Genomic DNA, 14,986 nt, shown 5'->3' on the forward strand with positions numbered 1-14,986 from the left:
TGTATAAAACAAAGTAAACACTTCTTAAAAGTTACTAGAGGGACATTTTATAAAAATGAAAGTGTCAATCAAAATGGAAAAGGAAAAAAAAATAAAAAAAAAATAAAAATAAAAAAAAAAAAAACAAAATGGAAAAGGTCTGTAAACAGGAATGTATCTCATGCAGAAGTAAAAGGAGAAACAACTATAACTGAAGTCTTTAAGACCCTGCTTTCAGGACTTTCAGGACGCCTGAGTGGCTGGCTCAGTGGCTGAGCATCTGACTCCAGCTGGGGGTTTGATCCCCGGAATCCAGGATCTAGTCCCTCATCGGGCTCCTTGCAGGGAGCCTGCTTCTCCCTCTGCCTGTGTCTCTGCCTCTCTCTCTGTCTCTCATGAATAAATAAAATCTTGAAAAAAAGATTCCGCTTTCAATTAGACAGCAACAGACTCCAAAGCCGTATCTGACTGAAACAGTTCTTCATTCCCTCTCCCCACCCCCCCTCCAAGATCTGCTCCTCCTTCGGTCTCTATCTTTGTAAACAGCAACTGCATCCATCCAATTGCTCGGGCCACAAACCTTTAAGTCATGGGCTCTTGCACCCTCCATGCAATGAATCAATCAATTCTATAACCGGTCCTTTCAAAAATATATCCAGAATCCAGCCAGTTTTTCCATTTCCCCCCTGGTTGAAACTACCACCATCACTCACCAGGATTACGGAATTACACTCCTGACACTCCTGACTGGATTCCATCTTTCCTTTCCTGGTGCCCTGCTATCTATCTCCATACAGCAGCCAAGTGGACCTTCCAAAACAAATTAAATCAGGTCATTCCTCAACCCTGAACTTATTCTGTAAATTTGAAATGAAATCTAAATTCTACTACCTCCCTTTCCAGCTTTTTTCCTATTCCTTAACCACTGCTCTCTCTCCACACTGAGCCCTTTGTTTATAATGCAATTCCTAAAAATAACATATGATGTACAAAAAATGAGAAAGAATAGGCCCTACTATAACATGTGAATCGTAATTATAGGTAAATTATAGACAAATACAATTTTTCATTGCAAAAAAGTATTTCTACATTTATGTTTTTATGGTTAACTTATGTAGTGAAATGTATAAAAGGCTGTGTATAAAACCCCTTACACCCAGCGTGGTGATAGCATTTAGCCATATACAAAATCTGGAAATAAACCACGCATGTTACAAAAAAAAAAAAAAAAAAAAGAACAAAAGAAATTTTAAAAAATGAAAAAAACTTTACATGTAGAGGGATGCCTGGATGGCTCAGAGGTTGAGCATCTGCCTTTGGCTCAGGGTGTGATCCTGGCGTCCTGGAATCGAGTTCCGCACTGGGCTCCCTGCAGGGAGCCTGCCTCTCTCCGTCTCTCGTGAATAAATAAATATATATAAAAAAAACTTTACATGTAGAAATAGCTAGTATTCGCTAATATGTGATCCACCATTTCAATTAATTCTTATCACAACCCTTTTTTTTTTAAATTTATTTACTTATTTATGATAGACATAGAGAAAGAGACAGGAGGAGGGAGAAGCAGACTCCATGCCGGGAGTCCAACGCCGGACTCGATCCTGGGATTCCAGGACTGTGCCCTGGGTCAAAGGCAGGCACTAAACCTCCGAGCCACCCAGGGATCCCCTATCACAACCCTTTGTGATGCAACTATTACTCTCGTGTTACTGAAGTTAAAATGAGGTTCGGAGAGGTTAAGTTGCTTGAAGTGGCCGACTGGTGAAGCCCAGGTCTACCCCCTTGAACGGTCATGTTCTGAACACTAAACATCGCTTCATGACAGTCCTATGCAATGGTGCAAAAGACATAGATATCCACGAACGATAAAAAATGGACATCACATAGTTCTAAGTGTTTCTTGAAACTAGGATCATGTAAAGTAGATGCATGTGTTACGTGAAAAAGCCAACCGTCCCATCCTACTTGTAAGCATAAGAAAACTGAATATTTCATATGAAAATAGGTCAAAAGCCAATAAGTGAATGCTGGTTCAGCTTGGACAATAGAATTCTGCGTGGTTTTGTTTTGCTTTTTATATGTTGCAGATTTTCATGAATGCATCAGAACTCTGTTTCCGAAACAACAACAACAAAAAAAAAAACTAAATCTCGTGGAACTAAAGCAAAAACCTTTTGTCCCGTAATAGAAAATTCAGCCTCCAGGGTCTTCCCAGCTATGGATTCGGGGTCCAGATCTAAACTGCATAAAGAACCTGAGTTTCGGGATCCCTGGGTGGCGCAGCGGTTTGGCGCCTGCCTTTGGCCCAGGGCGCAATCCTGGAGACCCGGGATCGAATCCCACGTCAGGCTCCAGGTGCATGGAGCCTGCTTCTCCCTCTGCCTATGTCTCTGCCTCTCTCTCTCTCTCTCTCTGTGACTATCATAAATAAATTTAAAAAAAATTAAAATTAAAAAAAAAAAAAAAAGAACCTGAGTTTCATCTAAAAGGCGATCTACATTCTTCTGACCCCTGAGAACTCTCCATGGATTTCACAATACTCTTGTCTGCAAAAACTTCGTTAAAATTAGCCAATTAAGAGCTTATTGGATTGAGACCCGGTAGCTTCCATGGCCCAGATGTAACTGTCTTTTCCACCGGAGGAACGTAATTCAAAAGCACTTTCCAACTGTCCCTGGAGTGTGGATCTTGCACGGAAGTAGTAACACTTAAAAGGAAGTAAAGATGAAAGAAGGAAGGAGGGAAAGAGGGAAAGAAAAAGAAAGAGGAAAGAAAAGAGAAAAAGGAAAGAGAGGAAAGAAGAGAAAGAGAAGGAAGGAGAGGAAAGAAGAGAGAGTGGAAAGAAAGGAGAGAAAGAAAAAGAAAGAAGGAAAGAGAAGAGAAAGAAAGGAGAGAATAAAGAGGAGGAAAAGAGGAAAGGAAGACGAGAGGAAGAGCAGAGGAAGAGGAGAGGAAGAGGACAGAAGTGGAGAGAAAGAGGAAGATAAAAGAAGAGGAGAGAAAGAGCAGAGGAAGAGGAAAGGAAGAGGAAGAGGAGAGGAAGAGATAAGGAAGAGAGGAAGAGCAGAGGAAGAGGAGAGGAAGTGGAGAGAAAGAGGAGAGGAAGTGGAGAGAAAGAGGAAGATAAGAGGAGAGGAAGAGCAGAGGAAGAGGAGAGGAAGAGGACAGAAGTGGAGAGGAAGAGGAAGATAAAAGAAGAGGAAGAGCAGAGGAGAGGAAGAGGGAGGAAGAGGAGAGGAAGACGAAGAGGGGAAGAGCAGAGGAAGAGGAAAGGAAGAGGAGAGGAAGAGGACAGAAATGGAGAGGAAGAGGAGAGGAGAAGGAAGAGATGAGGAAGAGAGGAAGAGTAAAGGGAGAGGAAGTGGAGAGGAAGAGCAGAGGAAGAGGAAAGGAAGAAGAGGAGAGAAGGAGGAAGAGGAGAGGAAGAGGGAGACGAGAGGAGGTCGAAGACGCCCGCCGCCCCCGCCGCCCCCGCCGCCCGCCTTCGGGCCCGGACCGGCCGCGGTGTCCCGGCGGCGGGGCTGCAGGCGCCGCGGTCCCAGGCTCTTCGCCGCGGGCGCGTCCGCGTCTTCTGGCTCCGGCCTCGGGCGGCCACGAGGACCAGCCGCCGCCCACCCCCCCGGCCCCGGCCCCGGCCCCGGCCGCGGCCCTACTCGCTCGCGGGGGCCGGCGCCGCGCCCGGAGAACCGCTGGGCTGGGAAGGCGGCCGGAGCCGCGAGGCTGGCGGGGCGGAGAACAGCGGCTCCGAGCCGGGCTGCGCCGCCACAAGGGCGGGGGACAGCGGGGAGCCTGGGGCACGCCCACCCCTTCCACGCACGCACGCACGCACGCACGGACGCACGCACGCAGGCACACGCCGCCCTGGGCGCGCGGGCGGACGGCGGTGCGGTGGGCCGGGACGCGCATGCTCGCGGGGGCCGAGCCTCCGGGGCCTTCCGGCGGGGAGTGCGGGGGCGCCTGGCGGGCCGCCGGGCTCGGGTGCGGAGAGCTACGAGGCCGAACTGGGGCTTCCGTGGGTCCCGGAGTGAACGTCCGCCGGACTATCCGGCGGTCAGCGGTGCTTGCCCTCGTTCAACGCCGCCCAAACCAAACCCCGCTCTTGCAAAAAAAAAAAAAAAAAAGAAAAAAACTACCGACAGTTTTGGGTGAATCCCCGACAGGTCCGCCTGGCGCGGCCGGTGGGGCGGGAACCGTGCAAGGGACACCAACTGGTCGGAAACGCGTAAAGGATTCGGCTAAATTGTTCAGAATCGGGCCCCGCCCCCCCTCCACCGGGTGGCTCAGTGGTTAGCGCCAGCCTTGGGCCCAGGCGTGACCCCGGGGTCCTGGGATCCCTGCAGGGAGCCTGCTTCTCCCTCTGTCTGTGTCTCTGTCTCTCTGTGTCGCTGATGAATAAACAAAAATCTTTAATTTATTTTTTTTTTTTTTTTTTTTTTTTTTAGAATCCTAGAGCAGAGGGGACAAAGGAGGTAACACTATGGTAGAGGAAGCTGAGACTTGCCTGTAAGCTCTCCAGTCCTCAGTGGTAAGGAAGAGACTACAGCCTTTGGACCCGGGAAACCAAGATGCGTGTGGATGCCCATCCGGAGCTCTTTCCAGGATCTTGGACTCAAAACCCGTTTAAGCATCCACGAGCTGTGCAGGGGGCTGCTCTGTAAGTAGAGTCTAGACAAACGACGATCCTGGGGGAAGCAGCAGGGTGGGAACGCGCGCAGGCGTGGGGGTTAGGTTTCCTCCCGTACCCAGGCTTGGCACGTCCGTCGGAACTGAGTCCTCCTAAGTATGTTACCTTTTACCTGCTGTTGCCAGGTGTGCCAGACTTCCTTCGCCTTAACGGATATTCTTCTTTATATCCAAGAGGAGATCTCTTGCAGGTTTGCTCTTATTTCCAAGACTTTATATCCAAGAGGAGATCTCTTGCAGTTTTGCTCTTATTTCCAAGAATAAATGGTACGGGTTTGCACATACCTACACTATGTCTGTGTTTGTCCATTTTATTTTATTTTTTTATTTTATTTACTCATGAGAGACACAAAGAGAGAGAGAGAGGCAGAGGGAGAAGCAGGGGAGCCTGATTCGGTACTCGATCCTGGGACACTGGGGTCACGCCGTGAGCTGAAGGCAGACACTCAACCAATGAGCCACCTGGGCGCTCCAGTGTTTGTCCATTTTAATCTTAAAATTTATTTTTAAATAATGTTATTTTTTTAAGATTTTATTTATTTATTCATGAGACGGAGAGAGAGAGGCAGAGACACAGGGAGAGGGAGAAGCAGGCTCCATGCAGGGAGCCTGACATGGGACTCGATCCTGGGACCCTGGGGTCACGCCCTGAGCTAAAGGCAGACGCTCAACCAATGAGCCACCCGGGCGCTCCGGTGTTTGTCCATTTTAATCTTAAAGTTTATTTTTAAGTAATTTGTTTTTTTTCTAAGGTTTTATTTATTCATTCATGAGACAGAGAGAGAGAGGCAGAGACACAGGCAGAGGGAGAAGCAGGCTCCATGCAGGGAACCCGATGAGGGACTCAATCCCGGGACCCCGGGGTCACGCCCTGGGCGGAAGGCAGGTGGTCAACCGCTGAGCCACCCAGGGATCCCCCTAAATAATTTGTTATTTTAATGACACTTTAGCCAGTCTGGATGCAATGACACATGGTCTTGCCTTCTTGGTGGGTGGGGCAGAGAATATAATAAACCATAAATATGACTCAATTCATACTATTTTTGAAAAGATACATAGGGATGAAAATCCCAAGGCAGAAAACAATCAGAACTCTGAAGTCCCAACCAATACACCATTAGTTTTTGTTTTTTTTTTTTTAAGATTTTATTTGTTTATTCATGAGAGTCACACAGAGAGAGAGGCAGAGACCCAGGCAGAGGGAGAAGCAGGCTCCATGCAGGGAGCCCGACGCAGGACTCAATCCTGTGTCTCCAGGATCAGGCCCTGAGCCAAAGGCAGGTGCCCAACTGCCGAGCCACCCAGGCGTCCCACACCATTAGCTCTTAAACAGAGACATGGTTGAAGATATAAGCCTTCCTTAACATATTTCTGAAAACTTTATCCCATGAGAAAAGTCTTCCAGTTTATTATATCTGAATCTCATTGTTAAGAAGAAAGAAAAAGCCTTCACCAAGAAAACAATATAATTAAGGACCGCATGAAGAAGTGCTGCAGCGGAGTTGGGAAGGAGAGGGAATCTACAAAAATCCGTAATTATCCAAGGATTAGTGCTCTGTATTAACAGAGTCCACGAAGGAAAAGTGCTTCACATTGTAAACGTTTAGGATAAAGCCAATGGCAGGACTCATTCTGTAAGAATATTTGCAAATCTTTGCCTCGGAAAGCCAAGATGCATGTATAACAAGCCCAGATATTCTGAGGTCAGATTTTTTTTCCCCTGCTATCAGATCTTTCTTTCTTTCTCTCTCCTTTTCTTTTCTTTTCTTTTTTCTTTCTTTTCTTTTTTCTTTCTCTTTTCTTTCTCTCTTCTTTCTTTTTTTCTCTTTTCTTTCTTCTTTCTTTTCTTTCTCTCTTCTTTCTTTTCTTTCTTTCTTTTATTGGAGTTCAGTTTGCCAACATATAGCATAATACCCAGTGCTCATCCCATCAAGTGCCCCCCCCAGTTGATGTCAGATTTCTATGGTTAAACCAAACTCAACTGATTTCTGGAAGGAAAACGATCGTCACCCTGATTTCGGGTTCCACAGAATAAAGAAAGGTATTTTTGAGAGAAAGAAAACGAATATAGAAACCTGCGTGGTGGTAAAAGTCAAAAACTTTTCTCAGAAAAATATTTGGCCCCATTACCGTAGAATTCATTATTATAGAAAAAGAAAATCACGTAGTGTTTGGGACGAAACATATCACCGAACCAGCAAACCTAACGACTCCTGAATCGGTTACCTTTAAATTAAGCAAAGGCTGAAAGGAAATAGAAAAGTTTCAAATAAATGTATCCATCATAATCCCAGTCTAAAAAAACATTTGCGTCGTAGACTCAGTCCTAACTTCGCAGTATTCTCAAAACGTCTCGCCGCAGGCTTTTCCTTGATGCCCCTTCATTAAAAAGGATTTTTCTTTCTCCTTTTTCCTGCCACCAGCCGGTAAAAAGGCATTTACGAAGCGTCCCACGCGCTGCGTGCCAGGAGCGAGATCACCCCGTTTGCCCTGGTTTGAGAATTCGCTCAACTTGGCCGCACGACGAAGGCCGTTCTCGGAGCCCCGAGCCCGCCCCTCCCGCCGCCCCTCCCGCCGCCCCTCCCGGCGCCGACACCGGGCCGCGGGGGAGACCTGGGGCACTCGCCCCTAAACCCTTAGCAGGTGCCGCGGGGCCCTCCGCGCGCAGCCACGCCCCTCGCCCGCGCCACGCCCCCTCGCCCCAGGCCCCGCCCCGGAAGTTGCGTCACGGCGCTCGTGCGCCCTGTCCCCGGATGCACTTCTCCATCCGGATTCTTAGAGCGGACTCCGAGCTCCACGGTCCCCTCCGCGGTTAGCACATGCGCGACGGCGCCGCTCCCTCTTCCTCCACCTCCGCCAGCCTCCGCCGCCCGGGAAGCCGCCGCCGCCGCCGCCGAGGAGTCAGGAAGTTCAAGATGGCCGCCGCGGAGACCCTGTCGCTGCGGGAACAGCCAGAGTAAGTAGTCTGCGGGCGCGCGGGGCGGCAGGCCGGGGCCGCCGGGCGGGAAGCGGCGCGGACCTGCGCGGGCGGGCGGGAAAGTTGAGGCCTCGCGGCGAGAAGCAAAGTTTGCGTTTCCCCGCGCGGTACGCGGTGGGGCGGGCGGGCCCCGGAGGCCGCGGCTGTTGGCTCGGAGGCGGCCGCGGCCTGCCGCGCGTCGTTGCCCCGGGAGGCGTACGCGCGAGCGGCCTCTACAGGTCCCGGGCGCCAGGCGGCTGCCGCCACTGTGCGGTCGCGCCTTCGTGCCCCCCCCTCCCCCCCGGGGCCGAGCGGAGCTCCCGGGCTGCAGGCGGCGGCGGCTGCAGAGAGCGAGCCCCGAGGCTGTGCGCGCGGGGCCCTGTGCTCGTCCTGGCTGCAGGGAGGAGAAGGGCAGCTGGGGAGCCGGGGCCAGCCTTGCCCCGTGGGGCTTCCGTCCCCCCTCCGCCCCTTGGCAGCCGACGGGCCAACTTGCAAACTTGAGGCGGACCGGGATCAAGTTCTTGGTTTTTGAGGCCTGACGTTTTTTGGCCTCGGGTTGCAGGGCTTCTTTGGGAGCCCGAGGGGAACAGGTCCCAGCTGCTTCCAAGCCGCCAGCGCTCTAGGTCTGTGATCAAAGCTAACGCGAGAATCTTTGCGGGCCAAGTTGAGCCCGTCACTCGCATAATGCCGCAGAGTCTTAATTCTTTGCTCGAGAGCAGTTATTCTACGTTCCGGTTCGGGTTGGGAAGGCTCACGCAAGAACCCCCGGAAGAGAGAGTGGATTCCAAGACCGTTCACGCCGCGACTGTTTTTGTGCATTAATTAGCATTACCTGTTTGTCTTTTAAATTCGTTTTAGGATAAGAGGTGGCTATGGTCTCCCAGCAACTAGGGGACGGAGAGGAGAAATTGTTGCCACGGGCTCCCCGGCATTTCACTGCTGTGCATTCAGTTCTGGACTCCTTAATCGTTTGCTTTACTCAGAGAATCACGCTGAGTCTTTTCATTAATGGTTTTTGGAGGCGGCCCTGTTTCTTCCCAACTTGACTTAGAAGAGAGCAGACGGATTGTGAAGTTTCTACTAGACTTCACCTCTTTTTGTTTCTCATCGAGTTGACAGAGTGGCACGGCTTCTGTGCCTCTGCCAGTGCGGTACAAATGTCGTGCAGCTGTTATTTCTAGCAGTCTCTTCAAAGTTCTGTAGCCTCGTGTCCGTTTATTTGATTTCAGGTACAGTTTAGATTCATTTTTCAGGAGCGCTTTTGTCGTTTTACATGCATATTCAAATACGAGACTTCATAACGAACACTTACTTAGCTTTTTAATGGCTTTTACTTTTGTCCATCCTCTTAACTCAGCCTCTTGATGGTTTTAAACATTTAAATTTTTATCTGCATTTGCTTATTTGCACTTAGCAAGTACCAGGTACTGTTCAGAGCACTGAGCAAATATCTTATCCTTATAACGACCCTCTGGAGGTAGATACTGTTATTTCCTGTATTTTACAAATGATTAAACTGAAGCATAGAGAAATTAAGTTAACTTGCCCAAGGTCACGCTAAGTGGCAGGCCCAGGATTTAAACCCAGGTAGTCTTAATACAGGAGCCTTGCTCCTAACTATGGTACTGTGTAAGTCACCCACTGTACATTGTGGCTCCCTTTTTTTTTTTTATCTATGATAGTCACACAGAGAGAGAGAGGCAGAGACACAGGCAGAGGGAGAAGCAGGCTCCATGCACCGGGAGCCCCGACGTGGGACTCGATCCCGGGTCTCCAGGATCGCGCCCTGGGCCAAAGGCAGGTGCCAGACCGCTGCGCCACCCAGGGATCCCCCATTGTGGCTCCTTTTAAACATAGCCTTTATGGTTTGAAATCCTTTTTATTGACTTACAGTGTTCCAGAAAGGTCCATCTTTTTGATGTGACAGTTCTAATTCTTTGAAGCTTAATTTTCCACACCCGATTTGGAAAAGGAGGGGTGGAGGAGTTCATTTTAAGACTGGATCCTTCAGATCCATTCTTATTTTTACATCTACATTAATTCTGCATTAAAGTAGTTGAAGTTGTCAGAGAAACGAGTTTAATTACTTTCTTTGTAAAGAAGTAATGGCATTCACTTTGCTCACCATTCTCTGTTTCCAAAGCATAAATTGAATGCCTCCCAAATAAGATGTCATTAAGAGTATCTTTTTTTAAAAAAATTCAAAGAGAAGTTAAAATAACGTTAGTGGTTGGTAATTAGTCTTTAAAGTTGTTTCATTGTGCCAGATGCCCAGAGACCATTGAAGGATGACTGTTACATTTAACAAAATAAGTGATAGAAATAGTGTTAACACTTACATATAGTCTTCACTTCAGATCAGCTTCGTTTCCAAATAATGTGATTTGAAGGATACTGCTCAATTCTCAGTAAGTCCTGTTTTATAACAAACCTGTTGTAGACCACGTTAGTTTAAACGTAGACCTGCTGAATGTGTAAATTGCAAGTGTTAAACTGCAAAATGTAACTGCTAAAATGTAAGTTTACGTATATGGAACTTAAATACCTGTATTTATTATAAATAGGAGCTATGCAAGAAGACTATCAAGTTTCTTAATAAGGGTACCTCTTCCTAAAATTTTAGAAGAAAGTTGTTGATGAACCTAAATTAGCTGCCTTAGCACAAGCTTGTTATATGCCTTTGACTCATTGAGTTCAGGTTTTCCTGATTGCTGACTTCAATTGGTATTTCCTATGGAATTTGCATTGAGGCGGGTGAGCTAACACTAGTGTAAAAGAAGTCTAAAATTATTAAGATTAAACTAATAGGCCCTAAGTCCTTACAGTGTCTACATCAGTAATGTAGTCCTTATTTCTTCGATTAAGTTACATTAGAAACTAGAGACGCTCATGGAAATAACTCTTGAGTGGCACTGGGCACCATGATGTAGCTTTGGATTCTCAGAAGTTTTAGAAGCTAGATTTGCTTCTGAAGAAAATTACTTCTGTTGGTAAACTCTTAAGGATTTTGATTTGCAACGCCTTAAAGACTTGTAAATTGTAGGAAGCATTAGAAAGGATTCAAAGAATAGACTTTTCTTGGGGAGGGAGATAGTTAAATCATTTGGGGATGTTGCATTCACCAGATACTTATATTCAGTGTGAGGCATTGGAGATATAACTGAGCAAAAGCAAAATATTTCCTGACAAGAGATGAGTGTAGGATAGCCAGTATAAGCCCAGCCGTATAGTCTAATGAATACAATTTTTATGTGTTAGCCAGTACAAATCATTTCATTGACATAACAGATTGCTTACTGAGTACCTGCTTACTATAGGTTAGATAGTTTACTAGACCTTAGGGATTGAGCAGTGAACTAAATAGATTAAGATTCGTCTCTAGTAGGGCGTATGTTACAGGGAGAGACAAGAATTAGGTGGTGGCAGTTACTTCAGAGGAAAAAATAAGCAGAGAAAGGGGATACGTGTGTGGTAGGGTGAGGATTATTATTAAAAGGAATCGGTGGGGAAAAAATTGAGAAAGTAATTTGAGCACAGACCTGAGGCTAGGCAAAGGAACAGCAATGCGTATGTGTGGGGAAAGCATTGCAGGTGGAGAAACAGCAAGTATGAGTTATCAAGGCCCTGCGGTAGGAATTTACCTATTGTTAGGGAAAGTGGTGTGGCTGAAGCACAGTGAGTGTGGGAGGAAAGTAGTAGGGGAGGTTGGGCAGATAGTGTGGGGCCTTGTGAACAATTTGGTTTTTACTCTGAATATGATAGGAAGTAATAATCAAGTTTCACACAGAGTAATGAGATGGTCTGACATTTAAAAGTATCTTCCAAGTAATGGAATACTAGCCTTCTCAGTAACTTGATGTGTGTTTGACCAAAGGCAAGAAGACCCTTAAAACTTCCTTGAAACTTCGTCTTCTCTATCCTATATACGGTGTTTCTTTAATACTTTGGTAGCATTTTATACATGAACTTACCGCTACAACAAGCCTCTGATTTATCAATACTATTATTTCCCTAATATGTACAGTTGAGAAAACTGAGGCCCGGAGGAGTAACTTGCCTAAACTGACGCTAGGTGTGTTATGTTGGAAACAGCATTTGAACAATGTAGCTTGACTTAATCCTTGCTCTTTGACCATATTGCTTAAAGTAACGTTCTAGTATCCGCCCTGACGGCTCCATGGTGTCATGGCAAGTAAATTTACTTATCCAGTCTCTGAGGAAGAATAATCTCTTACTTTGGGGGCGCTTAGTTTCTGCTTGGCACTGTTATGAGCCTTAATGACGCGTTAACCCATGCAGTCCTCACAGCTTGCTTTGAAGTTGGTGCTGTTTTCTCCATTTTGTAGATGAAGTGCCTGCAGACCAGACAGATCTTAAAATTTGCCTAAGGCCACATAAGTAGTAGGTATTGGACCCAGGATTTGAATCCATGCAGTCTGGCTCTGGAGACTGGTTCCTGAAGACACATTAGAGGATCTTTAGGTAGTTTAACCTTTAGCTTATTGACTAGAATTGTGTACTTTGGCCACTGAGGTTTTATATACCTGAAAATCATTTTCAGCCTTTAAACAGGTTCTCCATATATCGAATTAGCTTCATTTAGTTTTTCTCATACTTTTCCCCCGTAAGTTAAGTTTCAGGAAAAAAGATACATACCACCACTTTTTTAGGTCGTGCGATGGGAGATGATGCCAAGGGAAGGGATGTGGTTACCTATATGACGATATAACTGTATAAAGAACTGTATAAAGAACTGAAAATGTTTTGTATCAGGACCCCTGGATGGTTCATTCAGTTAAACGTCTGACTCTTAGTTTTAGCTCAGGTCGGGATCTCAGGGTCCTGGAATGAGCCCCATTTTGGTCTCCGTGTTACGCACAGCTGCTTAAGGATCCTCTCTCTCCCCCCTTCTGCCCTTTCCCCTGCTCGTGTTCTCCCTCTCTCTCAAATAAAATTTTTTTTAAAAAGGTCTTTGTATCTTCTTAAATCTGTGATTTCACCTTCTCCCCTCAATAATAGAACCATATTGAGGTTTTTTTTTTTTTTTTCACATAAAGATATCACACTTTTTCTAGCTCTTTGAGAAAATTTGATGATCCAGATTATTGGATTATTGGATACAAAGAAGACAAAGATTATTGTCTTCTTTGTATCCCATTAGAGAGAAGTCGGTCCAAGCCAAAATCTCTGAACCAGAAGATACAGCCTTCTCTGCAGCTTTCTTAAGTACTTCTTTCTCACAGTCCACAGTACCAAAGCTCTTGCCTTGTGGTAGTAGTTGTGTGTTCTTCATGTTCTCCACACCCCTCATTGTTGTCAACTAACAACTTTGCAAGTGTACCTCGGGTGTGTCACCCCTCTCTTCCAGTTCCTGCCTAATGGCAGTATCCTTATAGACCACCTATCCAGCAACCTAATCCTGGGCCTCTGATCCCAGTGAGCCTCAAAGTCTGTCTCAACTACTGACTTCCAGAATCTTGTTTAATATCTTTTTATCTCCTGGATTAGGTCTATTTGAGATCGTAACCATTAGACCAGTTTCTTCAGAAGTTTAATCCCTGGCAACACCGATCTGCTTATAGTGTGCTATTTATAACTGTGCCTTTGTCACCTTTATTTCCTAGGTAAAGTATTCTTTTCCCTTCGGGTTAATTTCTTACTCATTCTCTAGGACAGTATTAGTCTTTATAATCTACATACCTTCTCAATAAACATTCCTTCTCTCCTTTCAGAGTCCCTTCCTAACAAATAGCTTGGGTTTTTCTTTGATCTCCTTGACCATTTTCTGAATGATTCTAGGTGATCTTCAGTGTTCCGTAATGCCCTTATTTGGGTCTTTATCATTGCATTCTTCCAGTGTTTCATGTGACTTTCTTTTCCACTGGACTGTAATTTCCTTGAAGGTGGTAGATACTGGTCTTGTACATCTTTGTTTTCCTGCTACCTTTCTTAATGCCTTAAGTGGTATAGTGATTATATATTTCATATATATATATATATACACACACACACACACACACATATATGTATATGTATATATATATTAGAAGAAATTGATTCTGGGGCCCTTGTGTGGCTCTTGTCAGTTAAGCATCTGACACTTGATTTCAGCTCAGGTTATGATCTCAGGATCAAGAGATTGAGCCCTGCATCCGGCTCCATGCTGAGTGTGGAACCTACTTAAGATTTTTCTCTCTCCCTCTCCTTCTGCTCCTCCTCACCCACCTCTACCCTGCTTACTCTTGGGGGGAAAAAATGAATTCCTTAATTCTTAAAATAAGAACAAATAATAAATTTACTAAAAGTACAGGAGTACATAATTTGAAGGACATTGACAAAATAATCCATATCTTCCTCCAATAATAGTGTGATAGTCTGCATCCAGATGATTTAAAATCTGTGGAGTTCGTCCCATATTCTGGAATGTGATGATTTAGTATGGAGTGATTTTAAAGGAGAGGGTTAAATAATGCTGTTGTAGCCTTTAACCTGGGATTAATAAACAGTAAGGATTTAGCCAAATAATTTAGAATCATAAACTATTTCAGCATAGCCCAAACATTTAAGCAAAAGCTACCCCTCTGATGTAATTACTTTTATTATTATTATTTGCATGGTACCTATCAATATGAGCATATTTTGGGAAACTAATCTTTCATTTGAAATTTAAAGAGATTAGCACAGTGAACAAATTCTAGTTGAACCACAGGCTTTTGCTGACATTGGACTGTTGTTGACTTGCAGGAGACCCTTTGATGTGATTGAATCTAGTACCACATGATTGCTCAGTGGCCACCACAGGCTGAGTGTCTTAACTCCTTGGCCAGCTCACTTTGAAGTTTTAACCCTTGGGGGTATGTTACGCTCAACAACCAGCCACCAGTGCACACTGATAAGAGTGCTTGTTTTGGGCATAACTGAATATTGGCTGTAAAGATTTTAGAAAGAAAAAGTATACTTCTCAACCTAAAGTGAAGAAAGAGAGTAGTCTCCCAACATATTGCAGTATGTTTTACGGAAAAAGAAAATGGAGAGGGGTGTCTTTGATGTTAAATCTGTGTGGGGAATTATGATTTAAAAACAAGTAACTGAATGACTATTAAAATCAATATTAACATTTCACGGTACTGATTTTTAAATTTTTTCTATTAAAGATTAATCTATGTATGTAATCTATATATTTGAGTTCAACTATTAGAAACAAAGTTAAATCATTAAGTCTGTTGTTGCCATATGTCTTTTTAATAAAATATCTGAAGCTGCTCTGAAGATATTTCAATGACAAACTTCGTGTATTACACTGAGATGTATTTTATTATTATTTTGTTGCGACTAAACACTTGATAAATGATATAATTTTGAAATGTG

At 45.1% G+C, this 14,986-nt stretch overlaps 1 protein-coding gene across 17 annotated transcripts in view; it reads left to right on the forward strand.

Moving 5' to 3' along the window:
- The first annotated feature begins 3,877 nt into the window (after nucleotides 1-3,877).
- Nucleotides 3,878-14,986, forward strand: part of PRPF4B (pre-mRNA processing factor 4B) — a 40,487-nt gene continuing 29,378 nt past the window's right edge. For 15 of the 17 annotated variants that reach the window (XR_007408425.1, XR_007408427.1, XR_007408430.1 and 12 more), the window contains exons 1-3: nucleotides 3,879-4,029; nucleotides 4,422-4,633; nucleotides 7,086-7,618. Coding sequence is in view for 1 of the 17 variants with exons in the window: in XM_049106010.1 (XP_048961967.1) it covers nucleotides 7,482-7,618 (137 nt within the window). In the remaining 16 variants the exon portion in view is untranslated. Of the gene's footprint in view, nucleotides 4,030-4,421; nucleotides 4,634-7,085; nucleotides 7,619-14,986 lie in introns of all 17 variants that reach the window. The other 2 variants (XR_007408438.1, XR_007408439.1) reach the window with 1 other exon arrangement.

This window comes from Canis lupus, chromosome 35 (assembly GCF_003254725.2).
Source record: "Canis lupus dingo isolate Sandy chromosome 35, ASM325472v2, whole genome shotgun sequence".
Taxonomy (NCBI): Eukaryota; Metazoa; Chordata; class Mammalia; order Carnivora; family Canidae; genus Canis; species Canis lupus.